Raw genomic sequence first — 27,727 nt, 5'->3', positions numbered from 1 at the left:
CCTTTACTCCCTGCCCTCCCCACACTGTAACCCCTTCACTCCCTGCCCTCCCCCAATGTAACCCCTTCACTCCCTGCCCTCCCCACACTGTAACCCCTTCACTCCCTGCCCTCCCCCAATGTAACCCCTTCACTCCCTGCCCTCCCCACACTGTAACCCCTTCACTCCCTGCCCTCCCCACACTCCAACCCCTTCACTCCCTGCCCTCCCCATGTAACCCCTTCACTCCCTGCCCTCCCCATGTAACCCCTTCACCCCTGCCCTCCCCATGTAACCCCTTCACCCCCTGCCCTCCCCATGTAACCCCTTCACCCCCTGCCCCCCATGTAACCCCTTCACCCCCTGCAACCCCTTCACCCCCTGCCCTCCCCATGTAACCCCTTCACCCTCTGCTCTCCCCCCATGTAACCCCTTTACTCCCTGCCCTCCCCCCATGTAACCCCTTTACTCCCTACCCTCCCCCCATGTAACCCCTTTACTCCCTACCCTCCCCCAATGTAACCCCTTCACTCCCTGCCCTCCCCACACTGTAACCCCTTCACCCTCTGCTCTCCCCCCATGTAACCCCTTTACTCCCTGCCCTCCCCACACTGTAACCCCTTCACTCCCTGCCCTCCCCCAATGTAACCCCTTCACTCCCTGCCCTCCCCACACTGTAACCCCTTCACTCCCTGCCCTCCCCCAATGTAACCCCTTCACTCCCTGCCCTCCCCACACTGTAACCCCTTCACTCCCTGCCCTCCCCACACTCCAACCCCTTCACTCCCTGCCCTCCCCATGTAACCCCTTCACCCCTGCCCTCCCCATGTAACCCCTTCACCCCCTGCCCTCCCCATGTAACCCCTTCACCCCCTGCCCTCCCCATGTAACCCCTTCACCCTCTGCTCTCCCCCCATGTAACCCCTTTACTCCCTACCCTCCCCCAATGTAACCCCTTCACTCCCTGCCCTCCCCACACTGTAACCCCTTCACCCTCTGCTCTCCCCCCATGTAACCCCTTTACTCCCTGCCCTCCCCACACTGTAACCCCTTCACTCCCTGCCCTCCCCCAATGTAACCCCTTCACTCCCTGCCCTCCCCACACTGTAACCCCTTCACTCCCTGCCCTCCCCCAATGTAACCCCTTCACTCCCTGCCCTCCCCACACTGTAACCCCTTCACTCCCTGCCCTCCCCACACTCCAACCCCTTCACTCCCTGCCCTCCCCATGTAACCCCTTCACTCCCTGCCCTCCCCATGTAACCCCTTCACCCCTGCCCTCCCCATGTAACCCCTTCACCCCCTGCCCTCCCCATGTAACCCCTTCACCCCCTGCCCCCCATGTAACCCCTTCACCCCCTGCCCCCCATGTAACCCCTTCACCCCCTGCAACCCCTTCACTCCCTGCCCTCCCCATGTAACCCCTTCACCCCCTGCCCTCCCCATGTAACCCCTTCACCCCCTGCCCTCCCCATGTAACCCCTTCACCCCCTGCCCTCCCCATGTAACCCCTTCACCCTCTGCTCTCCCCCCATGTAACCCCTTTACTCCCTACCCTCCCCCAATGTAACCCCTTCACTCCCTGCCCTCCCCACACTGTAACCCCTTCACCCTCTGCTCTCCCCCCATGTAACCCCTTTACTCCCTACCCTCCCCCAATGTAACCCCTTCACTCCCTGCCCTCCCCACACTGTAACCCCTTCACTCCCTGCCCTCCCCACACTGTAACCCCTTCACTCCCTGCCCTCCCCACACTGTAACCCCTTCACTCCCTGCCCTCCCCACACTGTAACCCCTTCACTCCCTGCCCTCCCCCAATGTAACCCCTTCACTCCCTGCCCTCCCCACACTGTAACCCCTTCACTCCCTGCCCTCCCCCAATGTAACCCCTTCACTCCCTGCCCTCCCCACACTGTAACCCCTTCACTCCCTGCCCTCCCCACACTCCAACCCCTTCACTCCCTGCCCTCCCCATGTAACCCCTTCACCCCTGCCCTCCCCATGTAACCCCTTCACCCCCTGCCCTCCCCATGTAACCCCTTCACCCCCTGCCCCCATGTAACCCCTTCACCCCCTGCAACCCCTTCACCCCCTGCCCTCCCCATGTAACCCCTTCACCCTCTGCTCTCCCCCCATGTAACCCCTTTACTCCCTGCCCTCCCCCCATGTAACCCCTTTACTCCCTACCCTCCCCCCATGTAACCCCTTTACTCCCTACCCTCCCCCAATGTAACCCCTTCACTCCCTACCCTCCCCCAATGTAACCCCTTCACTCCCTACCCTCCCCCAATGTAACCCCTTCACTCCCTGCCCTCACCAATGTAACCCCTTCACTCCCTGCCCTCCCCCAATGTAACCCTTCACTCCCTGCCCTCCCCACACTGTAACCCCTTCACTCCCTGCCCTCCCCACACTGTAACCCCTTCACTCCCTGCCCTCCCCACACTGTAACCCCTTCACTCCCTGCCCTCCCCAATGTAACCCCTTCACTCCCTGCCCTCCCCCATGTAACCCCTTTACTCCCTGCCCTCCCCCATGTAACCCCTTTACTCCCTGCCCTCCCCATGTAACCCCTTCACCCCCTGCCCTCCCCCATGTAACCCCTTCACCCCCTGCCCTCCCCCATGTAATCCCTTCACCCCCTGCCCTCCCCATGTAATCCCTTCACCCACTGCCCTCCCCATGTAACCCCTTCACCCCCTGCTCTCTCCCCATGTAACCCCTTCACCCCCTGCTCTCTCCCCATGTAACCCCTTCACCCCCTGCTCTCTCCCCATGTAACCCCTTCACCCCCTGCTCTCTCCCCATGTAACCCCTTCACCCCCTGCTCTCTCCCCATGTAACCCCTTCACCCCCTGCTCTCTCCCCATGTAACCCCTTCACCCCCTGCTCTCTCCCCATGTAACCCCTTCACCCCCTGCTCTCTCCCCATGTAACCCCTTCACCCCCTGCCCCCCCATGTAACCCCTTCACCCCCTGCCCCCCATGTAACCCCTTCACCCCCTGCCTCCCATGTAACCCCTTCACCCACTGCCCTCCCCATGTAACCCCTTCACCCCCTGCTCTCTCCCCATGTAACCCCTTCACCCCCTGCTCTCTCCCCATGTAACCCCTTCACCCCCTGCTCTCTCCCCATGTAACCCCTTCACCCCCTGCTCTCTCCCCATGTAACCCCTTCACCCCCTGCTCTCTCCCCATGTAACCCCTTCACCCCCTGCTCTCTCCCCATGTAACCCCTTCACCCCCTGCCCCCCCATGTAACCCCATTCACCCCCTGCCCCCCATGTAACCCCTTCACCCCCTGCCCCCCATGTAACCCCTTCACCCCCTGCCCCCCCATGTAACCCCATCACCCCCTGCCCTCCCCATGTAACCCCTTTACTCCCTGCCCTCCCCCAATGTAACCCCTTTACTCCCTACCCTCCCCCAATGTAACCCCTTTACTCCCTACCCTCCCCCAATGTAACCCCTTCACTCCCTGCCCTCCCCCAATGTAACCCCTTCACTCCCTGCCCTCCCCCAATGTAACCCCTTCACTCCCTGCCCTCCCCCCATGTAACCCCTTTACTCCCTGCCCTCCCCATGTAACCCCTTCACCCCCTGCCCTCCCCCATGTAACCCCTTCACCCCCTGCTCTCTCCCCATGTAACCCCTTCACCCCCTGCTCTCTCCCCATGTAACCCCTTCACCCCCTGCTCTCTCCCCATGTAACCCCTTCACCCCCTGCTCTCTCCCCATGTAACCCCTTCACCCCCTGCTCTCTCCCCATGTAACCCCTTCACCCCCTGCTCTCTCCCCATGTAACCCCTTCACCCCCTGGACCCCCCATGTAACCCCTTCACCCCCTGCCCCCCCCATGTAACCCCTTCACCCCCTGCCCCCCCATGTAACCCCTTCACCCCCTGCCCCCCCATGTAACCCCTTCACCCCCTGCCCCCCATGTAACCCCTTCACCCCCTGCCCCCCATGTAACCCCTTCACCCCCTGCCCCCCATGTAACCCCTTCACCCCCTGCCCCCCCCCAATGTAACCCCTTTACTCCCTGCCCTCCCCCAATGTAACCCCTTTACTCCCTACCCTCCCCCAATGTAACCCCTTTACTCCCTACCCTCCCCCAATGTAACCCCTTCACTCCCTGCCCTCCCCTCATGTAACCCCTTCACTCCCTGCCCTCCCCAATGTAACCCCTTCACTCCCTGCCCTCCCCCAATGTAACCCCTTCACTCCCTGCCCTCCCCCAATGTAACCCCTTCACTCCCTGCCCTCCCCCAATGTAACCCCTTCACTCCCTGCCCTCCCCATGTAACCCCCTTCACTCACAGCCCTCCCCATGTAACCCCCTTCACTCCCAGCCCTCCCCATGTAACCCCCTTCACTCCCAGCCCTCCCCATGTAACCCCCTTCACTCCCAGCCCTCCCCATGTAACCCCCTTCACTCCCAGCCCTCCCCCATGTAACCCCCTTCACCCCCTGCTCTCTCCCCATGTAACCCCTTCACCCCCTGCTCTCTCCCCATGTAACCCCTTCACCCCCTGGACCCCCCATGTAACCCCTTCACCCCCTGCCCTCCCCATGTAATCCCTTCACCCCCTGCCCTCCCCATGTAACCCCTTCAATCCCTGCCCTCCCCATGTAATCCCTTCACCCCCTGCCCTCCCCATGTAACCCCTTCAATCCCTGCCCTCCCCATGTAACCCCTTCACCCCCTGCAACCCCTTCACCCCCTGCCCTCCCCATGTAACCCCTTCACCCTCTGCTCTCCCCCCATGTAACCCCTTCACCCCCTGCTCTCTCTCCATGTAACCCCTTCACCCCCTGCTCTCTCCCCATGTAACCCCTTCACCCCCTGCTCTCTCCCCATGTAACCCCTTCACCCCCTGCTCTCTCCCCATGTAACCCCTTCACCCCCTGCTCTCTCCCCATGTAACCCCTTCACCCCCTGCTCTCTCCCCATGTAACCCCTTCACCCCCTGCTCTCTCCCCATGTAACCCCTTCACCCCCTGCTCTCTCCCCATGTAACCCCTTCACCCCCTGGACCCCCCATGTAACCCCTTCACCCCCTGCCCCCCCATGTAACCCCTTCACCCCCTGCCCCCCCATGTAACCCCTTCACCCCCTGCCCCCCATGTAACCCCTTCACCCCCTGCCCCCCATGTAACCCCTTCACCCACTGCCCTCCCCATGTAACCCCTTCACCCCCTGCTCTCTCCCCATGTAACCCCTTCACCCCCTGCTCTCTCCCCATGTAACCCCTTCACCCCCTGCTCTCTCCCCATGTAACCCCTTCACCCCCTGCTCTATCCCCATGTAACCCCTTCACCCCCTGCTCTCTCCCCATGTAACCCCTTCACCCCCTGCTCTCTCCCCATGTAACCCCTTCACCCCCTGCTCTCTCCCCATGTAACCCCTTCACCCCCTGCTCTCTCCCCATGTAACCCCTTCACCCCCTGCCCCCCATGTAACCCCATTCACCCCCTGCCCCCCATGTAACCCCTTCACCCCCTGCCCCCCATGTAACCCCTTCACCCCCTGCCCCCCCATGTAACCCCATCACCCCCTGCCCTCCCCATGTAACCCCTTTACTCCCTGCCCTCCCCCAATGTAACCCCTTTACTCCCTACCCTCCCCCAATGTAACCCCTTCACTCCCTGCCCTCCCCTCATGTAACCCCTTCACTCCCTGCCCTCCCCAATGTAACCCCTTCACTCCCTGCCCTCCCCCAATGTAACCCCTTCACTCCCTGCCCTCCCCCCATGTAACCCCTTTACTCCCTGCCCTCCCCATGTAACCCCTTCACCCCCTGCCCTCCCCATGTAACCCCTTCACCCCCTGCCCTCCCCCATGTAACCCCTTCACCCCCTGCTCTCTCCCCATGTAACCCCTTCACCCCCTGCTCTCTCCCCATGTAACCCCTTCACCCCCTGCTCTCTCCCCATGTAACCCCTTCACCCCCTGCTCTCTCCCCATGTAACCCCTTCACCCCCTGCTCTCTCCCCATGTAACCCCTTCACCCCCTGCTCTCTCCCCATGTAACCCCTTCACCCCCTGCTCTCTCCCCATGTAACCCCTTCACCCCCTGCCCCCCCCCATGTAACCCCTTCACCCCCTGCCCCCCCCATGTAACCCCTTCACCCCCTGCCCCCCCATGTAACCCCTTCACCCCCTGCCCCCCATGTAACCCCTTCACCCCCTGCCCCCCATGTAACCCCTTCACCCCCTGCCCCCCATGTAACCCCTTCACCCCCTGCCCCCCATGTAACCCCTTCACCCCCTGCCCTCCCCATGTAACCCCTTTACTCCCTGCCCTCCCCCAATGTAACCCCTTTACTCCCTACCCTCCCCCAATGTAACCCCTTTACTCCCTACCCTCCCCCAATGTAACCCCTTCACTCCCTGCCCTCCCCTCATGTAACCCCTTCACTCCCTGCCCTCCCCAATGTAACCCCTTCACTCCCTGCCCTCCCCCAATGTAACCCCTTCACTCCCTGCCCTCCCCCAATGTAACCCCTTCACTCCCTGCCCTCCCCCAATGTAACCCCTTCACTCCCTGCCCTCCCCATGTAACCCCCTTCACTCCCAGCCCTCCCCATGTAACCCCTTCACTCCCAGCCCTCCCCATGTAACCCCCTTCACTCCCAGCCCTCCCCAATGTAACCCCCTTCACTCCCAGCCCTCCCCCATGTAACCCCCTTCACTCCCAGCCCTCCCCCATGTAACCCCCTTCACCCCCTGCTCTCTCCCCATGTAACCCCTTCACCCCCTGCTCTCTCCCCATGTAACCCCTTCACCCCCTGGACCCCCCATGTAACCCCTTCACCCCCTGCCCTCCCCATGTAATCCCTTCACCCCCTGCCCTCCCCATGTAATCCCTTCAATCCCTGCCCTCCCCATGTAATCCCTTCACCCCCTGCCCTCCCCATGTAACCCCTTCAATCCCTGCCCTCCCCATGTAACCCCTTCACCCCCTGCTCTCTCCCCATGTAACCCCTTCACCCCCTGCTCTCTCCCCATGTAACCCCTTCACCCCCTGCTCTCTCCCCATGTAACCCCTTCACCCCCTGCTCTCTCCCCATGTAACCCCTTCACCCCCTGCTCTCTCCCCATGTAACCCCTGCCCCCCATGTAACCCCTGCCCCCCCATGTAACCCCTTCACCCCCTGCCCCCCCATGTAACCCCTTCACCCCCTGCCCCCCCATGTAACCCCTTCACCCCCTGCCCCCCCATGTAACCCCTTCACCCCCTGCCCCCCCATGTAACCCCTTCACCCCCTGCCCCCCCATGTAACCCCTTCACCCCCTGCCCTCCCCCATGTAACCCCCTTCACTCCCAGCCCTCCCCCATGTAACCCCCTTCACTCCCAGCCCTCCCCCATGTAACCCCCTTCACTCCCAGCCCTCCCCCATGTAACCCCCTTCACTCCCAGCCCTCCCATGTAACCCCCTTCACTCCCAGCCCTCCCCATGTAACCCCTTCACTCCCTGCCCCCTCCCACATGTAATCCCTTCACTCCCTGCCCTCCCCACACTAACCCCTTCACTCCCTGCCCTCCCCACATTAATTGTGTGCATCTAAAGCGGATTGCTATGGTGTGCCAATTGTATGCCTCTAAAGCTGATTGCCATGGTGTTCACTTTTTAAAATATCCATTAAAAGCAAGTGGGTCTCGAAAAATTACAGTTTTGAAAAGTGGGTCTCGGACCATAAAAGTTTGGGAAGCCCTGCACTACATTTAAAAGGGACACTATGGTCACCCAGACCACTTCAGCTGTATGAAGTGGTCTGGGTGCCAGGTCCCCCAGGTTTTAACCCTTCAGATGTAAACATAGCAGTTTCAGAGATGTTTGTATAATGTTATCATATCCCCTGTGAGGCAACGTTTTTCTAAACTAAAGAGATTTAAATTTAACTTTTCTTCATAGCTTAAATGTTCCATTCCTTTTATAAATTTTGTAGTGCCTCTGCACCTTTTCTAGTGCCATAATATCCTTCTTTAGAGCAGGAGCCCACAATTGCTCAGCATATTGCCCCCCATGTAACCCCTTCACCCCCTGGACCCCCCATGTAACCCCTTCACCCCCTGGACCCCCCATGTAACCCCTTCACCCCCTGGACCCCCCATGTAACCCCTTCACCCCCTGGACCCCCCATGTAACCCCTTCACCCCCTGCCCTCCCCATGTAACCCCTTTACCCCCTGCTCTCCCCCATGCAACCCCTTCACCCCCTGCCCTCCCCATGCAACCCCTTCACCCCCTGCCCTCCCCATGTAACCCCTTTACTCCCTGCTCTCCCCATGTAACCCCTTTACTCCCTACCCTCCCCCCAATGTAACCCCTTTACTCCCTACCCTCCCCCCAATGTAACCCCTTTACTCCCTACCCTCCCCCCAATGTAACCCCTTCACTCCCTGCCCTCCCCCAATGTAACCCTTTCACTCCTGCCCTCCCCTCATGTAATCCCTTCACTCCCTGCCCTCCCCACACTAACCCCTGCACTCCCTGCCCTCCCCACATTAACCCCTTCACTACCTGCCCTCCCCCACACTGTAACACCTTCACTCCCTGCCCTCCCCCCACACTGTAACCCCTTCACTCCCGGCCCCCCTCCCCACACTGTAACCCCTTCACTCCCGGCCCCCCTCCCCACACTGTAACCCCTTCACTCCCGGCCCCCCTCCCCACACTGTAACCCCTTCACTCCCGGCCCCCCTCCCCACACTGTAACCCCTTCACTCCCGGACCCCCTTTCCACACTGTAACCCCTTCACTCCCGGCCCCCCTCCCCACACTGTAACCCCTTCACTCCCGGACCCCCTCCCCACACTGTAACCCCTTCACTCCCGGACCCCCTCCCCACACTGTAACCCATTCACTCCCGGCCCCCACACTGTAACCTTTTCTCCCCCTGCCCCCCACTGTAGCCTTTTCTCCCCCTGCCCCCCACACTGTAACCCTTTGCCCCCGCCTGCCCACCCCTTTTCCCCCTGCCGCCCACTGTAACCCTTTCTCACTTTGCCCTCACACTGCCCCCCACACTGTAACCAGCACACACACTCCCTCCCACACTGTCACCATCACCTCTCCCACTCACTGTCACCCTCACATTCCTGTCTCTGCGTGTATGTGTATCTGTGTGTCCTTTTGTGTCAGTGTGTATCTGTGTACGAGTGTCTGTTTATCTATGTGTGGGAAACTAGGTGTCATTGTGTGTATTGCTGTGTCATGGTGTGTATTTGTGTGTCTGTGTGTATCTCTGTATGTGTGTGTGTATGTGTATACACTTCACACATACTCCATACAAGAAAACATGTTTAGATTCAAACACATTGTGTATCTGTATATTTTATAGACACAATACACACACTGCATCCACTACACATGTACTGCAAACGCAAACATTACATACAAACACACCCCGGCATTAAAACACTAAAATTATCTACAAACTCCCCTTCATTCAAACACCAACACTCAAAAAGCACACCTGCATTTCAAGTCCGACACTACATACAAACACCCATGCTTTCAGACGCAAACATTACAAACAAGTACACCACTACATTCCAATGGCAACAGTACATACAAATACACCCATACATGCACACATATACTTAATACAAAAACATGCTTACATTCAAACGCTCAAACACTGCTCACAAATATAACCCTGCAATGATAAGAAAATGGTAGATCCCCATCTGGTATAGCATTGTTTAAGTTTTCCGACAGATGGAGATCTACCTTTTGGCCACACTTGCACTAGAGGGGTGCCCAGAAAACATATTTGCACCAGGGCACTCTCTACATTAGTTCCACCACTGGGATAATCAATGTAAGGTGCCTGGATGAAAGAGCAGGACACAGCACTTCTGATTCTGAGTCTGTGAGTTAGCAGTTCTATGTCTCTAAAACTGATTGTCATGATGTGCAAAGTTTCTGCCTCTAAAACTGCCATGATATCCCAGAATTATGCCTCTAAAACTGCCATGTTATACCAATTTTATGCATTTAAAACTGATTGCCATGGTGTGCCAATTTTATGCATCTGACTGTTTGCCATGGTATGCCAATTGTATGCCTCTGAAGCTGATTGCCATGATGTGCCAAGTTTATGCATCTACAGCTTATTGCCATGCTGTGCCAAGTTTATGTATTTAAAGCTGCCATGATGTTCCAATTTTATGCCTCCAAAACTGATTGCCACGATGTTCTGAATTTATGCCTCTAAAGCTGGTTGCCATGGTGTGCCAATTGTAAGCCTCTAAAGCTGGTTGCTATGGTGTGCCAATTGTATGCACCTAAAGTTGCCATGGTGTGCCAAGTTTATACATCTACAACTGATTGCCATGATGTACCAATTTTATGCATCTAAAGCTGATTGCCATGGTTTACCAATTGTATGCATCTAAAGCGGATTGCTATAGTGTGCCAATTTTATGCATCTAAAGCTGACCTAATGTTCCAATTGTGTGCCTGTAAAGCTGATTGCTATGGTGTGCCAATTGTATGCCTGTAAAGCTGATTGCCACGGTGTGCCAATTGTATGCATCTAAAGTGGATAGTGTGCCAATTGTATACCTCTAAAGCGGTTTGCCATGGTGTGCCAGTTTTATGCCTCTAAAAGTAATTGTCATGGTGTGCCAATTGTGTGCATCTAAAGCGGATTGCTATGGTGTGCCAATTGTATGCCTCTAAAGCTGATTGCCATGGTGTTCACTTTTTAAAATATCCATTAAAAGCAAGTGGGTCTCGAAAAATTACCGTTTTGAAAAGTGGGTCTCGGCCCATAAAAGTTTGGGAAGCCCTGCACTACATCTAAAAGGGACACTATGGTCACCCAGACCACTTCAGCTGAATGAAGTGGTCTGGGTGCCAGGTCCCCCAGGTTTTAACCCTTCAGATGTAAACATAGCAGTTTCAGAGATGTTTGTATAATGTTATCCCCTTAACGACCGCTGACGGTTCAGGACCGTCAGCGGTAAAACGTGCGTTTGGACCGCTGACGGTCCTGAACCGTCATAACGGTTTTGGGCTACTTACCTGATCGCCGTCGGTCCCACGGCGGCGATCAGTGCTCCACCCGGTCCAGGGGGGTTGCCTGTCTGCCCAGGCAGTCCCCCTTCGGCAGATCAGGACCCCACGGCCATGTGATCACTCGATCACATGACCGCAATAGGTGTCCATGTGTCTGCCTGCAGGGGGACTGTCTGTGCTGACAGGCAGTCTCCCTGCAAGTAAAAAATCCAAAATAAAGTGTAAAAAAAAAAATCTGTGTAAAAAAAAAAATATATGTGTATATATATGCTATATATACATGTATTATATCTATATATACCTATATATAATATATGTATATATATCATATATATAATGTCACACTAAGTGTATTTTTATATTTATATATACGTATATAATTATAAAAATACACTTATATTTAAATTACACACGAATATATACAATATATATAATAACTATATATATGGTATATATATATTATTATAAAATACAAATAATATGTTAATAAAAATAAATAACAAAAAATAAAAATAATTTTTAATAATTAAAAAAAAATTATATATATATATTCAGTTTTATTCTAACAGTATTTTGATATTGATATATATATATTTATATCAAAATATACTTAGAATGTAATGATATATATATCTATGTATAAATAAATAAAAATAATACGAAATATACATATGTCCACATACATAATTACATAAATAATTTCATAAATATACACGTAGACGTCAAATATATAAATATGTATATATATTAAAATTCTACGTGCATATTTATGTAATATTTTTACCTAATTAAGTAATTTTAATGATTGCAATTTGAGGGACCTGCCTGCCAACCCAGGCCAAAAGTACAGATAATTTAATTTGCTAGCACTGTGTTTAACCCTGTAACTTTCTATGACACCCTAAATCCTGTACATGGGGGTACTGTTTTACTCGGGAGACTTCGCTGAACACAAATATTAGTGTTTCAAAACAGTAAAACATATCACAGCGATGATATTGTCAGTGAAAGTGAAGTTTTTTGCATTTTTCACACACAAACAGCTCTTTCACTGAGGATATTATTGCTGTGATATATTTTACTGTTCTGATACACTAATATTTGTGTTCAGCGAAGTCTCCTGAGTATAACAGTACCCCACATGTAGAGGTTTTATAGTGTTTGTGAAAGTTACAGGGTCAAATATAAGGCTTGATTTTACTTTTTTTTTTTTATTGAAATTTGTCAGATTGGTTAGGTTGCCTTTGAGAGCGTATGGTAGCCAAGGAATGAGAATTAGCCCCATGATGGCATACCATTTGCGAAAGAAGACAACCCAAGGTATTGCAAATGGGGTATGTTCAGCTTTTTTTAGTAGCCACTTAGTCACAAACACCGGCCAAAGTTAGCGTTTTTGCATTTTTAACACACAAACAAATATAAATGCTAACTTTGGCCAGTGTTTGTGACTAGGTGGCTACTAAAAAAAACTGGACATACCCCATTTTGAATACCCTGGGTTGTCTACTTTAAAAAATATGTACATGTTAGGTGTGTTTCGGGGATTTATGACAGATAACGGTGTAACAATGTCACTATTGATACATTTAAAATATATATATATTGAAACAGCAATTTCCTACTTGTATTTATAGGCCTATAACTTGCAAAAAAAAGCAATAAAGCATGTAAACACTGGGTGTTTTTAAACTCGGGACAAAATTTTGAATCTATTTAGCAGTTTTTTTCATTAGCTTTTGTAGATAAGTAAAAGATTTTTCAAGTAAAAGTCCAAAAACATGTTTTTTTTTTATTTTTCACCATATTTTATTATTTTTTTTAAATACAATATATGACATAATATATATACTGGTATGTAAAGAAAGCCCTTCTTGTCGTGAAAAAAACAGTATATAACTTGTATGGGAACCGTAAATGAGAGAGCGGAAAATTACAGCTAAACACAAACACCACAAAAGTGTTAAAACTGCTCTGGTCCTTAACGTACAAACATCGCAAAAACAGGCCGGTCCTGAAGGGGTTATCATATCCCCTGTGAGGCAACGTTTTTCTAAACTAAAGAGATTTAAATTTGTTAACTTTTCTTCATAGCTTAAATGTTCCATTCCTTTTATAAATTTTGTAGTGCCTCTGCACCTTTTCTAGTGCCATAATATCCTTCTGTAGAGCAGGAGCCCAAAATTGCTCAGCATATTGAAGATGTGGTCTTACCAGTGATTTATAGAGAGGCAAAATTGTCATCCCTGGAATTAATGACTTTTTTTATGCATGACAATACCTTTCTGGCCTTAGCCACTGATGATTGGCATTGCACATTGCTGCCTAGTTTGTTGTCTATAACAATTCTTAAATTCTCTTTTGTTGTTATCACTAATTCACTGCCATTTAGGGTACGAGTTGCATTCTTTGCCCCCAGGTGCATAACTTTGCATTTTTCTACATTAAATTTCATCTGCCATTTGAGTGCCAAGTCCCCCAGTCTATCTACACCCCCTTGCAGCAAAGTACCACGGACTTGCTCGGATTGTATTACTTTACAGAATTTTGTGTCACCTGCAAACACAGAAACATGACTTTCAATGCTTTTTTTTTTTTTTTTTGCCTGGTCAGGTTATAAACATGTTAAATAGAAGGGGTTCCAGAACAGAATCCTGAGGGACATCACTTAACACCTTTGTCCAGCTTTAAAATTTACCATTAATGACAACTTGTTGTACTCTTTTGTTAAGCCAATATTCTCCCCAAGAACAATAATTTTCATCTAGACCAATTTCTTTGAGTTTGAACACTAATCTATTGTGTGGAACTGTACCTCTACTTACTTCTTCATAGATTGCAATTAAAGGATCACTATAGTCAACATAAAGTAAGAAATACCTGATTCTTGGCAGCTGTGTGTATTGGTGGTCGTCTGTGGGGACCGGGGAGTGGCATATGAAATGGATGTAATTGACAAGTAGTGGCCATGTTGTTGAACTGGAATTGAAACTGTATTTAGGGAATATTGTGGGACCGATGAGACACGGGGTATGCATAAAAATAATCTAACAAATTTAGAATAATTGCGTTATGAGTATATGTACCATATGAAAAGAAACAGATGAGTCCTGATTGTTAAAATGAAAAACAGAGGGTTAACTTTTAGTGCTATATTACACAGAGTACCTAAGGTTTTTAAAGTGTTCCCTTATAGACACTCAAAATACAATAGTAAAAAAGAAAAGAAAAAAACCCAAAGGAAAACAACTGTGTTGTTCACCACAAAGTGATAATAATAAAAAATATAATACAAACTGGATAGCGTAGATGTATTCTGCCTTAAATATATATCTATAGAAAGAAATATAAAAGTATATAGTGTAATACAGTGTATATAGTGTAATACTATTTACACATGTAAAGGGTGGGGGTGGTAGAGAACTCACAAGATTAAGATGAATTCAGGCGTATCTCCCTTAATATTAGGGAATTAATGAGATGTAAGGAACCTCCAGCGATGCAATTCTGGGTAGAAAGTGACAAATCTTCTTGCCCACTCAAAGTAAAAGAAGAAAATTGATAGTGCAGATTGTATAAAAAAAGTAACAATTTATTACATATATTGCACTCACAATGTTTCAAATAAAAGACAGCATGTCTCCACACCAAGGTGGTATCCACGTATTTCAGCCAATGTAATCACGGCAGGAAGGAACGCACGCTATCACCTGCAAGCGATATTTTCATCTCCCGACGGTTATAAAAGGAGAATCTATTCGGATTACAGTCATGCATCCCTGAGGAAGTCCAGAGGAGGACGAAACGCGTTAGAGCTGTTCACTGGTTCATATGAACTTTTATTTCATTTTATCTTTTATTTATTTGATTGTTGTTGGTGCTGTTCGCAACTTCCTGCCGTGATTGTTATATTAGCTATATATATATATCCGCCATTTCACTTATATTTTCGAAACAAAATATTATGTCTATTTGCAATGTTATACTGTCACAAGACTTATCTTGTGTATCTGCCTCCTGTTCATGGAGAGTAGTGTTTTAGCAGATACTAGAGATGTAATACTTAGGCCCCGGCAGGGGTCAAACTTCCTCTCCTTATGACAAGGAGCCTGACAAGAGACTTTTAGCCACAAAAACATAACTATCAGCTCCACTACTAATGAGCTAACTAACAAGACCATGGGTGGTGGGAAGAAAAGGCGAGAACGTACCCCTTCCAACGTCTCGCTTTTCCGCACGCACACACAGGCTGAACAGTGGCGGCCATCTTACTTCCAAGATATGGCGGGCACTGGTACGGACTCTGAAGACAGTCACACACTGCCGGAGATCCCCACCTTACAAAAAAGGGACTTACAGATGATGTTATGCGATGCTACAACCGTGATAAAAGCACATACAGCAGCGGAGCTGGATAAACACGTGACAGGCCTGAAAGAAGATATTGAGGCCTTGACGAACAGGACCAGCCAAGCAGAGGCCCAGATAGCCACACTGGCCACCACTACCACAGCCCACTCCCAAGACATTGCCCATTACCAAAAAATCTCAGCTCTGGAGGAGAACCTGGAGGACCTCAACAATCGGTACAGGCGTAACATTATCCGCATTAGAGGCTTACCGGAATTGGTCTCCACAGACAACCTACGGGCCACACTCACAGGCTTGTTCAAAGCCCTCCTGCCAGACACCGGAACCTAACAATGGACAGGGCCCACAGAGCCCTTAGTCCTCCACCTATGAATCCTGCATATGCACGAGACGTCATAGTTCGAATGCACCACTTCCAAACCAAAGAGCGGCTACTTCACCAAGCACGGCTGCACTAGCCACAATTCCAGACCCATAGACTGGGCTTTTACCAATACCTCTCGCCCACAACCCTGGAAAAACAAAGGGACTTAAAGCAACTGACTCTAACCCTGACCCACCACGGCCTGAAATACATGTGGGGACACCCGTTCAAACTTATGGTCTGCAAAGACGACCAAATGCACATCCTGACCATTGTGGCAGAAATGGACCCATTTGCGGACTCGCTTGAATTCACACTGCTGTCAACACCGCCAATCACACCGATGGGACCAAGGCCCAGAATACTGGCGATGAACAACAGAGACTCCATTCAGCGCACACCTATAAAGAGAGCCCCACAGCCACTCCAGGACAGACACAGGGCCGCAATAAACATGACACGTATACCTTACGCTTCCAAGAGACCTATATCCGCTACCTCAGTACCAACTTCCCCTCAGACCTCCAAGCCACCTGTAAACTTAACTAAACCCCATTGCTGGAAATAGCCCAAACAGATCTACAAACGTGGCAAAAACTATCTATCTCATTGCTGGGCATACTGGCCTCCATAAAAATGAATTTGCTTTCCCGATTCCTGTACCTGTTTCAGGCCCTTCCCACCCCCCTATCCAGAACAGACTTCAAAGCCCTTCAATCACAAGTAGACAAGTTAATCTGGGCAGGGAAGAAGAACAGGACCAAGCGCACTACTCTTTACATCCCACATAGAAAGGGAGGCCTGGGCCTTCTGAACTTCTGGGCTTATCACCAGGTGGCCCAACTAGCACAACTGCAACACCTCCATGTCCCAGTGGGACTCAAACTATGGGTCGACCTGGAACATGACATATTCGGTAGGGAACTTCCTCGCACTGTTACCTATGGGTACCGAAACAAGACAGACCCCTGATCCCTCCCAACCACACCGTCTCTGACAACCACGATACAAATATGGAACAAGACAATACGTACAAATGAGATCGTGAACACCCCGTCCCCCCTCACCCCTATCCTGAGAAACAACCAATCCCCCCCACCGAGCATTACACCTCAGCACTATGCCCACTTCGAGGACAACAGCCTCATGAGGTTCCTTAACGTCTTCTGACACCAGCAGCTAATCCCCTTTGCCGAACTGCCGCAGAACACACCACTCACGACATTCATTCGCAGCTTCCTCAACACATCAACCACTAGAACGACCGCAACAGCCACGCTCACCACATTAGAAAAAATGTGTATACAGGCACCCATACAAAAATGCCAAATATCAACAATATATAACACCCCCACTAAGGCCTTCTCCTACGTGTCGGCTTGGGAAAGGCACATGGGGGCCCCCCCGGGGTCTCGCCGGACTGGGGGGATGTCTGGGAGGCCACGGCTTCGCTCACCATATGCGTCAACCATAGGGAGCAGGCCTAGAAAACAATGTTCCGATGGTACCTCACCTCACTGAGACTCAAACAAATGCAGAGGGCAGACACCGACAGATGCTGGAAAGGGTGCAGAGAAAAGGGCACACTCCCACTACATGTGGGCCCAGGTCTACCAACTCGCCTCCAGGGCTCTACAGAGAGATTTACCTCTGGATGTGGCTCTTGTCCACATGGGGACCTGACACGCTCACAAAACAAGCTGGTGGCAAAACTGGCCCTGGCCACCCGAAGGGCTACAGCTACACACTGGGGAAGCACAGAAACCCCTGCAATCCCAGAGACCAAACAAAAAATTAAGGAAGGCATGGAAACTGACAAACTATCCGCTGTGGTCCATGAAAGCACCAAATCCTACCACAAAGTCTGGGACCCCTGGTTGCCGGAGTTCGGGGGAGTGCCTACGGGGGCGGCGGGGCGGGGTCTGCCGTGGGGGGGAGATTGGCACAAGTCCCCCCCACACTCAACCATAATCCCACCTCCCCCTACCACACTACCTAAACCCCAACCCGACCCATTCTCACCCTCACCCCCCTCCTGGAAAATACACCTGAAATCAGATCACACACAATACACAGTGACCGCTACTGCATAACTGCTACCAAGGAAGAAACTAATGTATAAAATATGATGAAACCACAAACAGGTAGCCGGTTGCACTCACAAGAACAAGCAGTAAGCCAAACGGAGCTAACGGAACATATTCCCATATAGGGCACACAATAAAGAATGGAGCAGCTTTAATGTATTGTTAGTACTACTGTTTTTTTGTACAAACGTACTTCCTGGAAAAAATATATATAATCTTGTTCATTGTTTCAGAATAGCCATGTTATTTGAAAATTGGAATATTGTTACATGTTACCTAAAATATGTACAACTCCGTATGCAATTAAATCTTAAATAAAGATTTTTTTTTTAAAAAAAATACATTTTTTGAAAAAAAACAACACTATAGGATCCCTTTCAAGAGAAACCCTTAAATTAAGTGGAACAAACAAAGTCAAACTTAGTTTGAAGCTGTAACTATCTAAATCTATGTTTCGATTAATATTTTCTATTGGTTAACTGTGCCTTTTGTTCTGAACCAGGTTATATCAATGGACGGCCCAGATTCTGAGGACAGCCTGATAAATGTGGAAATACTTTGCCTGGATGAACAGTTAAGTATTTTGTGCAATGAGTAGTACATGTTAGACTGTTTTAGTATGGCTAACAACAAAAGTGGTTGTCACATTCTATGTTGATTAAAATAAAAATTTTAATGTACATTAAGAAAACTATAACTGGAGGTACAATTTTCCTATGCTCCTCACTTTCTGTAAAATAAACATGGTCATGCTTAGAACAGGAAAGAACCTTCCCCAAACTGTTGCCACAAAGTTAAGATGTATAAAAAGTATTTGTCTCCTGTTACATTAAGATGACCCTGTACTGGAGCCTACCCAAAGTCCTGAAAAATATCCCTAAACCATTATCCCATCTCCATCAAGCTTCACAGTAGGCACCATGCATTCCTGTAAACAGCATTCTCCTGGGTCATACCCAGATCCTTCCATCAGGCTCCCATATAGTGTAATGATATTAATGGCTCCAGAAACATGTTTCCACTTCTCCAGTGGTTCGATTTTCTGCACTTGTTAGCTGATGGGTAAATATGAAGCACCTCGACTTTTCAATTGTGTTTACTATAAATGTTTGCTGCATTTCAAACTATTGCTTTTTCTTTTATGGTGGGAGAATTTATTCTATGGCTTGCGTTCGAGCACCATCAACGTACCATGACAGATGCATAGTCTGAATCTGTTAAAGCTGACTATCGACAATATGTTGTGTACTTCTTATTGTCAACCTGCATGAACTTAGAATGCAAAATGTTTTCTGCCTTCTTTTAGGGCTCTTTAAAATGTTCGGGAGAGGTAGGTTAGGACACTTACACCTTTATTCTCTGTCCAGAATATGGTTAGGGGGCCGCAGCTCAGTTGTGCTCTCCCGCTTTTGTGGTGGTCCTACATCCTGCTCCTTTAGAAAACCAGGTGCCTGCATTCCTAGTGTAACTTCTAATCTGCATTGTTAATGCCAGATATATTCAAATATGCACAAATAGCTGTGTTGTCAATACCTTCTTCCAAAAAAATTCTCTCCTACTTGGGATTGGTGGCGTGCTTGGGAGACCTATAGTGGGGGTAACCCAAGATACAATCACAAAAATGACAAAAAATAAAATATGCTCTAAGGCATATAAGATCTGAAATAATATGAAAAAAAATTGAATGTAATAAACTTTGACTTACCTTAGGATAGTTTCCTCTGGCCCCTTGGGAGTCCAGTCTCTCTCCCTTGGAAAGTCTCCAGTACACAGGCCTGCACAAAGGTGACCCCCGGAAAAAAAAACCTTTATTGATACTTGCAGTGACCAAAGTTGTAGCAAGACTGTATCATGGTCACTCAGCTGTAGTGACCCAAGAATAGCAGCAAGTCTGGCATTTTCGAAGAATTTTATACAGGCTTACTGGAGTAGAAAATAGGCCCATCAGGATTATCCATCTAAACTCTCTTAATTTTGTTTCTTTTAGAGCTCTTGAAAAAGTTCGGATGAAGTTTTCACCAAAATACAAGTGCCAGTGTTCGTTTGTAGAAATGCGCTGGCATTTCATTTATGCGTTAAATTGCGCGAATGTACAGGCGATGGCATTCCTTCGTGCAAATGCGTGTGTGCAGACTATGGCGTTTGTTTTTGCAACAGCATTTGTTTGGGTGCAGGTGCTGTTGTTCATTTTTCTATATGTGCAGGTCTGAATAGGAATTAAAAAGAGCGTGTTTGCCAGAAGAGTGGCGAAGGCGCATGGGAATTCGGTAGTTTTAATTTAAGGAGGTCAATCCGGATGTCGATTGCTGTTTGAAGCGGCAAAATTTTTTTCTTAATTCTTCATCTGAAGCTGGGGAAAGTTCTTGTTATCCTGTTGTATCATTCTTTGGATTGGTTGGACATTTTTTTTTTTTTTTTCATGCATATATTCCTTGTTCACGGAAACATTTCTTAAAGGCACATCCTTCTTTATGTGTCTTATATAGAAATTTTGTGTAATTCCTATACTTTTCTTCCAAGATGAATAGAGTGAGATCCTGCTCCAGTAATTCTGATCCCTCTTCTTATAAAAAGTCACACTCTAAGTTATATAGGTAAGCTATGTTTCTCTCTCTCTCTCAACCTGACCTTCCCAACCAGCTCCTGATATCATGCTGTATATTAAGCATGCTGTGTCTCAAGGGATAAAAGGCCCAGATACTCTGACCATTCAGACTTCTCTCAAGATGAGTCAGAAGAAGAGTTTATGGAGGTAGAACTGTTTAGAGACCTAGCTTGTTCTTCAGTGGAAGAAATGCTACCAGCAACAGATTTCATTGAACCTAACGAGCTAGATCTGATTTCCAGAGTGCGCAAAGCACTAAACCTAAAGGACACCACAAAGGAGCCTTCACCTCTAGCCACTACTTCTCTTAGCTAAGGAGAAAAGGTATAATACAAAATATGTGGGATACAGCTGTATACTTAAAATAGAAAACAACAAAAGATATATCCACAGTGCCCCTACTAAATGTTGAACTCCACCTGCACTGTGAATGTTTACATGGTGTGTTCAATAAAAACATGGCAACATTTTATTCTTTGTGTGTTATTAGTTTAAGCAGACTGTGATTGTCTATTGTTGTGACTTAAATGATGATCAGATCACATTTTATGACCAATTTGTGCAGAAATCCATATCATTCCAAAGGGTTCACATACTTTTTCTTGCAACTGTATAACAATATAAAACCAAATGAAATTAAATATGCTAAAGTCCATTGTTAGTCTCTGGACCTATGCGTTTCAAAAGAGTCTTCCTCAGGGACCAATTTCCATAAAATATATGACCATAAACAGTAACAAAAAAGTCATCCTCTATAGCTCCTCCTAGAGCTATCAGACAAGTTCCAAGGGCAAAAAGAACCCATAGGTTCTACTCTCCTCTTTTTCAAACAAGAAAATCTTCAAGAGGGCGGAGACCCATTCTAGACCTACACAAATTAAACCAGCATTTATATGTCCGCAAGTTCAAGATGGAATCCATTCAGTCCATCATGAAGACAGTTTTCCCAAATCAATGGATGATGTCAATAGACTTGTTGGACAATTATTTTCATGTTCCCATCACTTCTTCAAACCACAAATACCTAAGATTTGCGCTGGAAAATTGACAGTTTCAAGTGCTCCCCTTTAGACTCAGTACAGCACCAAGAACATTCATGAAGGTGTTGGTAGTCCTTATTGCAGAGCTAAGAAAGCAGTGGATTGCAATATTCAATTATCTGGATGACATCCTGATTATTGCACACAACAAAGATGTTATCTCATGGGGAGATCTACCTTCAGTTTCTGCAATGTCACAGCTGGAAGATCAATGTTGGCAAAAGCCATTTTTTCTTCAACCCAGCACATGGTGTACTTGGGAGCCAAGTTCAACACATATGCAGGGAATGTTCAGTTATCCCAGGAGACAATTCGCAGGCTTACAAAGTCAATGAGATGTTGGCATGCAGAGTAGCCTTGGCAGAGAGAGCCATGTCCTTCACCATCGGATTGACAAAATGGTCCCAATGGAAAATGCTAATTTTTCAAGCCAATTTTCTTCTCCTGTTTACTTCAGGAAATCAACATTAACTCATCAAGATTCTACCAGTGGTTCATCACACTCTGATCTGGTGGTCGCACAAGAGAAATCTGTCCAAAGGTTTTCCTCCGGCGGAAATTTCGTGGACAGTAATTACGTCAAATGCAAGCCAACGGGGTTGAGGAGCCATTATCAGGACAGCTTTGCACAGGGAAAATTGAGCTTTCCTTCATTAAACACTCCATCCAATCATCTGGCAGTTCTACAGTCACGAAAACACTCACCTCACCTTGAAGAGAAATGGGTGAAAATAAGATCAGGCAACTTGAACCATAAAGGGGTACCAGGAGTCGCAGGATGATTAATATTATGAAACAGCTGATGGACCAGCACACCTGTCAGGATTGAGAGCAGTTCACCTTCCAGGAATTCAAAACTCAGTGGCAAATTTTCTCAGCCAAGTCAGAATAGACCCAAGGGAATGGAGTCTGTCGAAAAAAGGTATTCCTGAAGATATTGGAAAAGTGGGGTCATCCTCCGGTAAACCAGATGGCAAATCACAACAACAACAAAATACAAAAATTCTTCACGAAAAACAACGACCCTGAAGCCATAGGGAGAGATGTTCTATGTTGCAGGTGGCAATTCAGCCTGGGGTATGCGTTTCCCCTTCCTAAGGAAACTAAAGTTAGAGAATTTGTCCATAATCCTCCACCCCATCTTGGCCTCGCAGACCATAGTTCCCTCTACCACTGAACTTTGACAAGGAACCTCTATGGGAGCTTCCAAGAGGCCAGACCTTCTGCACCAGGGACCAGTTCTAGATTCCAGACCCAGCATCCCTAAACCTGATGGTGTGATAGTTGAAGGGGAAAGCCTGAAAGTCATTGGGCCCTGTACAGTCTTTCACAGAGAGTGCTTTACTACGCACGGTACCTGAATTCCATCCAAAGGTAACATCCTCCTTTTATATCAATGAGGATTGTGCTTCCAGCCCCATGTTCAGAGGTACACGGGAACGGAGAAGGGAATCTCTCCTTTCTGGACTAGAAAGTAAGATTCTTAAGAATTCACTTAGATAGGACTGCTCCTTAGGGTTCCTTTTTAAAAGGCTGATTTAATATCCCAAACTTAACTAGAAGGGGTGTTCAAGCCATTAAAACCACCATCGGCAGATGGATTGGGTTCAGGCATACAAAGCCTCAGGAGTTCCAGTTTCAGAAGGACTAAACTCTCTTTACAAGGTTTCTTTACTCCTCTTCGGCAGTGACTGCTAAAGTCTCTTCAGAACTGATATGTAGAGCAGCCACTTGGTCATCAGCCCCCGGGGTCATCAGTTCTGAAGAGACTTTAGCCATGTCTAATTAGGAATAGGGCAGAGCTACTCATTGTTGTGCTGGCATTGGATATGACCAGAAAACTAAAATTATGGTAAGTAATACATATTCTCTTTTTTTAGCATGCATTATTTCTATTTTGGATTAAGTAACCTTTGTGTGAAACTATCTAATGCCTTTGCAAAATCCAAGTAGTGTGCATCTTGCAACACCCTGATCTATATTTCTTCTCCTTTCTTAGAAAACAATTAATTTTCTGTCTTGTTTTGGCTTTTTGTACATGCCCTGTATTTCATAAAACCATGTTAATTTTTACTAATGAGTGTCATTCAAAATGAATTCCTGAATATTATTTCTTAACATCACTTCAAATGATCCCAACCACAGATGCTAATAAGCTCACAGGTCTGTAGTTTCCGAATTAAGCTTTTGGACCGATTTCAAATACAGTTACCACAGCTGCTCTTCTCCAATCCTCTGCTACAATTCCTGGACAAATTTGTTTTCTTTTAAATATTTAAAACCGTGGATTATTCATTCCATTTGTTGCAGTCTATAACCTCAAACTGGGACAATATTAATTGTAGGCCTTTGTAGACCACTGGGACAGCCCATACATACATGTAGAAACCTTCATCAGAAATCCATCTCATAAACTCATCACACTAACACACAATTCAATATTTAATTTTTTCCTGTTATTTCAAAACAAACACAATAGTGTATTGTAATAACATAATGATCATTTCTAGCACTTTACTCACTACTACAAACAAAGTTGGTTAAAAGGTTTTCTACTATTGCATTCCACAAATGTGAAGAGAATACCTTCCAGAAACCATGAAATCAGATCTGAAAGCCATGTATGATTTAATTTTCCTCAAACTATAGTTGTACAATCTTTTGTTAAATGTATAACATTGTATTGTGATGTTGTATCCTCTCCCCCTTTCCTCCCCACCCCCCTACCCCCCTACAGGTTAAAAGTGAAGGTCAAGGATACAAAACCAATGGAGAAGACTGAAATAGAAAATATTGCATCTAGACTTGGTGAATATTTCTAAAAACATTCTTTTTAATTGTTGTGTTTTTTTTTTTTTGTCTGTTTATTCCATTGTATGTTTTACTATTGGTTAAACATTGCATGTCAGTATGATTTTTAATTGCAAAATATTAAGCAAATCTTTTGTCTTCTAGTACACAAAGATAAACATCCAGACACTGCAATAGCGGATTTGACTTATCGTAAAGCCCTTAGAATTGCTTTAGACATTTTAAGCCAAAGTTCTACCTTGGAGAGTTCTAATCATGCAACTCTGAGGGGGGCTGATGACCCAAATCAGTGTAGAGGATCTGATTTATCTCAAGCTGCTGTATCGGAGGGAACAGAAATTGCCAATGGGGAGAAGGGACAAGAGAAATTGGCTAGATTAAAGGATGAGCAAAGCACCCCAGAAAAGAGCAGAAAAAGATATGTGAAAACACCCAAGAAGCAGGCAGTGACATCTACAACAGTGTCTTCTGAAACCTCAACGATAAAAGCTCGGTCTGCAATAAATTCTTCCTGTCATCTTCAAAATAAAAGCAGAAAACGGAAACGAGATTCCATAACTAATAAGGAACAAGATAGTGATAGAAGGAGACCTAGAAAGAAACTGACGCACTCTGCTTCAGTTCACATGGACACTCCAGTCTCTAAAAGGAGGTTACAGAGTGCCGGACATTGTCAGAGGCAGTTACAGGCCAAGATTGGTAAGAACGTTTCTGCAAAGAAGAAATGTGCTGGTAAACAGAGCAATGAAAGCACTTTGCATGTTCCAGCACTGAATAAGACCACAAAAACAAATCGGAAAGGAGTTGATCGAGTCAGTCAGAAAGCACATGTAACAAAATTGCACAAGCCTTTTTCAGAATCACAGACAAAGCCCTGCAAGACCAAGAGAGAGTTGGGTAATAGATACAAGCAACTTGCCATGCCAGACTTTGAAGAGGAGAGAGGTAAAACACTGCACTTTTATAGTTTTAAAATTAGAATTACTGGTGCAGGAAGGCAAAATATCAAAATATCTGAAATCAGTAAATCTGATCTCCCATCACTTACTTTTATTGCATACATTGTTATTATTTTATTATTCATATAGCGCCAGCAAATGCCGTAGCGCTGTACAATGGGTGGATTAACAGACACATAACTGTAACCAGACAACTGGATGCTCAGGAACAGAGGGGTTGAGGGCCCTGCTCAATGAGCTTACATTAAACTGCAGTTTTGCAGTTTGAATTTGTTTAAAATGGTAGTGCACATGTGATAGAGAGATGGATATAGATAAATATATAGTGTGTGTGCAATTATTTTATTTTGTAATTTAATGCAGTCATATATTTGTATGAAGTTTTAGTATGTGCATTTAATGGTTTATATGTTTTTTTTTTTTTTTAATGCAATGAATAATTTGTGTGTATGCAGGGTTCTATTTGTGTGAAAGGTCAGTATGTGTATAAACACATTTTATATATGTTGCGTACAAGCTACCTCCGTGTTTTGAATACCCATTACAGGAAACATAATTGCCACACAAAAGTATATATTTATATAAAGTAGACCTCACAGGCTATTTACCTAAGGTTAGTTTGACACTTTTTGCGTAGCCATTTCACCGCCAATCTCTGCTAAATATTGGAGTAAAATTGTGTTTTCTTCTCTATTTTGACATATACACATATAACAAGGTTTTTGTAATGTGTATTTCGTAAACCTAGTGTGTGCTATCCCTGTACAGAACCCCATATTGTGTTCAGCTATATCTGCTGAGTACAACGATACCCCCATTGTATACCTTTGCCCCTATTCTGTGAAGCTACAATGCCATATAGGAGACCATGCTATTTTAGTTTCTATAGTTGGAATTTTCATAGATGGTCATATGTCTGATTGTGTGGCATTATAGCCATTTGACTGTTCAAATAACCCCACAAAGGCCTTCCATTTTAGAAAGCAGACACTACAGGGTATGTTATTAGGCATATATTATACCTTAACTTTCCACCATTTTTTCACCAATTTATATCAAATTTTGTGGTGAGAAAAAAAAATACAACATTTTTACATACATGTTGCATTTTCTCTGGGTATTTCTTACATTTGATAAGTGCCACTGTCATAAATTCCCCCTAAGTATGCTCAGTTACCTCTTCTGAGTAAAACAATAAGCCCAATGTATGACCTAGACACTATTTTGTAAAGTTACAGTGCTGTGAAAGAGACGTGACAAGTTCAGGTTTTTAAGTGTGAATTTACATGGAGAGTTTTAATGGGTCTGTATTCTATTTTTTTTTTTTTTTTATTCTTTATTTTGGTCGTGCAGGTGGTTACAGTATTTCAATAAGCGCCACAACAGCGTGGTTCAGTTTACGTACAAGTTAAACAGTGGCATGACAGTTTGCACATTTTTTTTTTTATATAACATGATTAACTAAACAGTTGTCGCCTATGCTATGGTAGAGATTGCATGGACACGTTTAAAACAGAGCAGTATCTGGCTACAAAGTACAGAAAGGTACGTGAGCTATGAATGTTGAGGTTATAGAAATAATAGTACATGCATTGAGGAGTTCAGTATACCATATATGTGGGCATAGCTTGGTAGATTGGTAACTATTAGCAGTACCTCCTTATTTGTATTAATAAAACAATGTTAAACAGTGGCGGTAATGCACTTAAGAAACAACATATAAACACAATAAACTACTTGTGAGGCTATATTGACTTGAGCATGCACAGTGAGTGCAAGGTGAGCAACTGCTTAACATTTTAGTTTGAATGTCACACTGTAACAGGTCAAGGCAATTGTGTCCAACATATTGGGCGAGAAAAGCAGGTAGTAGAAGGCATACTAAAGGAATAATGTATAGGACAAACTTAAACAGTCAAAACAGGAGCAGTATCAGGATACGCCTGAATAAGTTCGGCTGTGGCCTGTCGGTGACCTCTAATGTTAGGGGGCTTGCAGCGTGGATGGCAGAGTTGCAGTTTAAAATAACAGGACATGAAAATAACATCGCTTTTCTGTGAGATTCTATATATGTAACAAAGTGGTATGTGTTGTAAGGTTTGTGTAACAGTGCGACTACCTGGTAGCGTTTTCGGTGCTAATGTGGTAGTTTGTCATAGTCAAAGAAAGGGTTAATGCGTCCTAGTGAGATTTGTTGTGAGGGTCATAGGCGGCCTTCGGCCTAAAAGGGGGTGGCTCATCGTCTCCATTTAATGAGGCTGGTGGCAGAGCTACGGCTTATTGCTTCAAGCTACAGCTGAAAAGGTTGTGTCCCAAGATTAGGTACAATTGTAACGCAATAGCATATAATAAGAGACTGGTACTTGGCTAGCGGTAGTACTGCACATTTTTGTATTAGTACTTAACAGGCTAATTAAACATTTCTAGATCAAGAAAACATTTAAGTTGTCGTAGGCGAACAATTTAGAATGGGTTATTCG

The 27,727-nt window shown here is 46.7% G+C and overlaps 1 protein-coding gene across 5 annotated transcripts in view; it reads left to right on the top strand.

The window, feature by feature from the left end:
- PWWP3A (PWWP domain containing 3A, DNA repair factor) overlaps window positions 1-27,727 on the top strand; it is a 199,590-nt gene that overhangs the window by 42,686 nt on the left and 129,177 nt on the right. For 3 of the 5 annotated variants that reach the window (XM_063455529.1, XM_063455526.1, XM_063455528.1), the window contains exons 3-5: window positions 18,335-18,405; window positions 24,215-24,285; window positions 24,433-25,233. In XM_063455529.1, coding sequence (XP_063311599.1) covers window positions 18,335-18,405; window positions 24,215-24,285; window positions 24,433-25,233 — 943 coding nt within the window. The remainder of the gene's footprint in view (window positions 1-18,334; window positions 18,406-24,214; window positions 24,286-24,432; window positions 25,234-27,727) is intronic. The other 2 variants (XM_063455531.1, XM_063455530.1) reach the window with 1 other exon arrangement.

This window comes from Pelobates fuscus, chromosome 5, assembly GCF_036172605.1.
Source record: "Pelobates fuscus isolate aPelFus1 chromosome 5, aPelFus1.pri, whole genome shotgun sequence".
Lineage (NCBI taxonomy): Eukaryota > Metazoa > Chordata > Amphibia > Anura > Pelobatidae > Pelobates > Pelobates fuscus.
The sequence above is the reverse complement of the archived record's forward strand: the minus strand, read 5'-3'. Positions and strand labels throughout refer to the sequence as shown.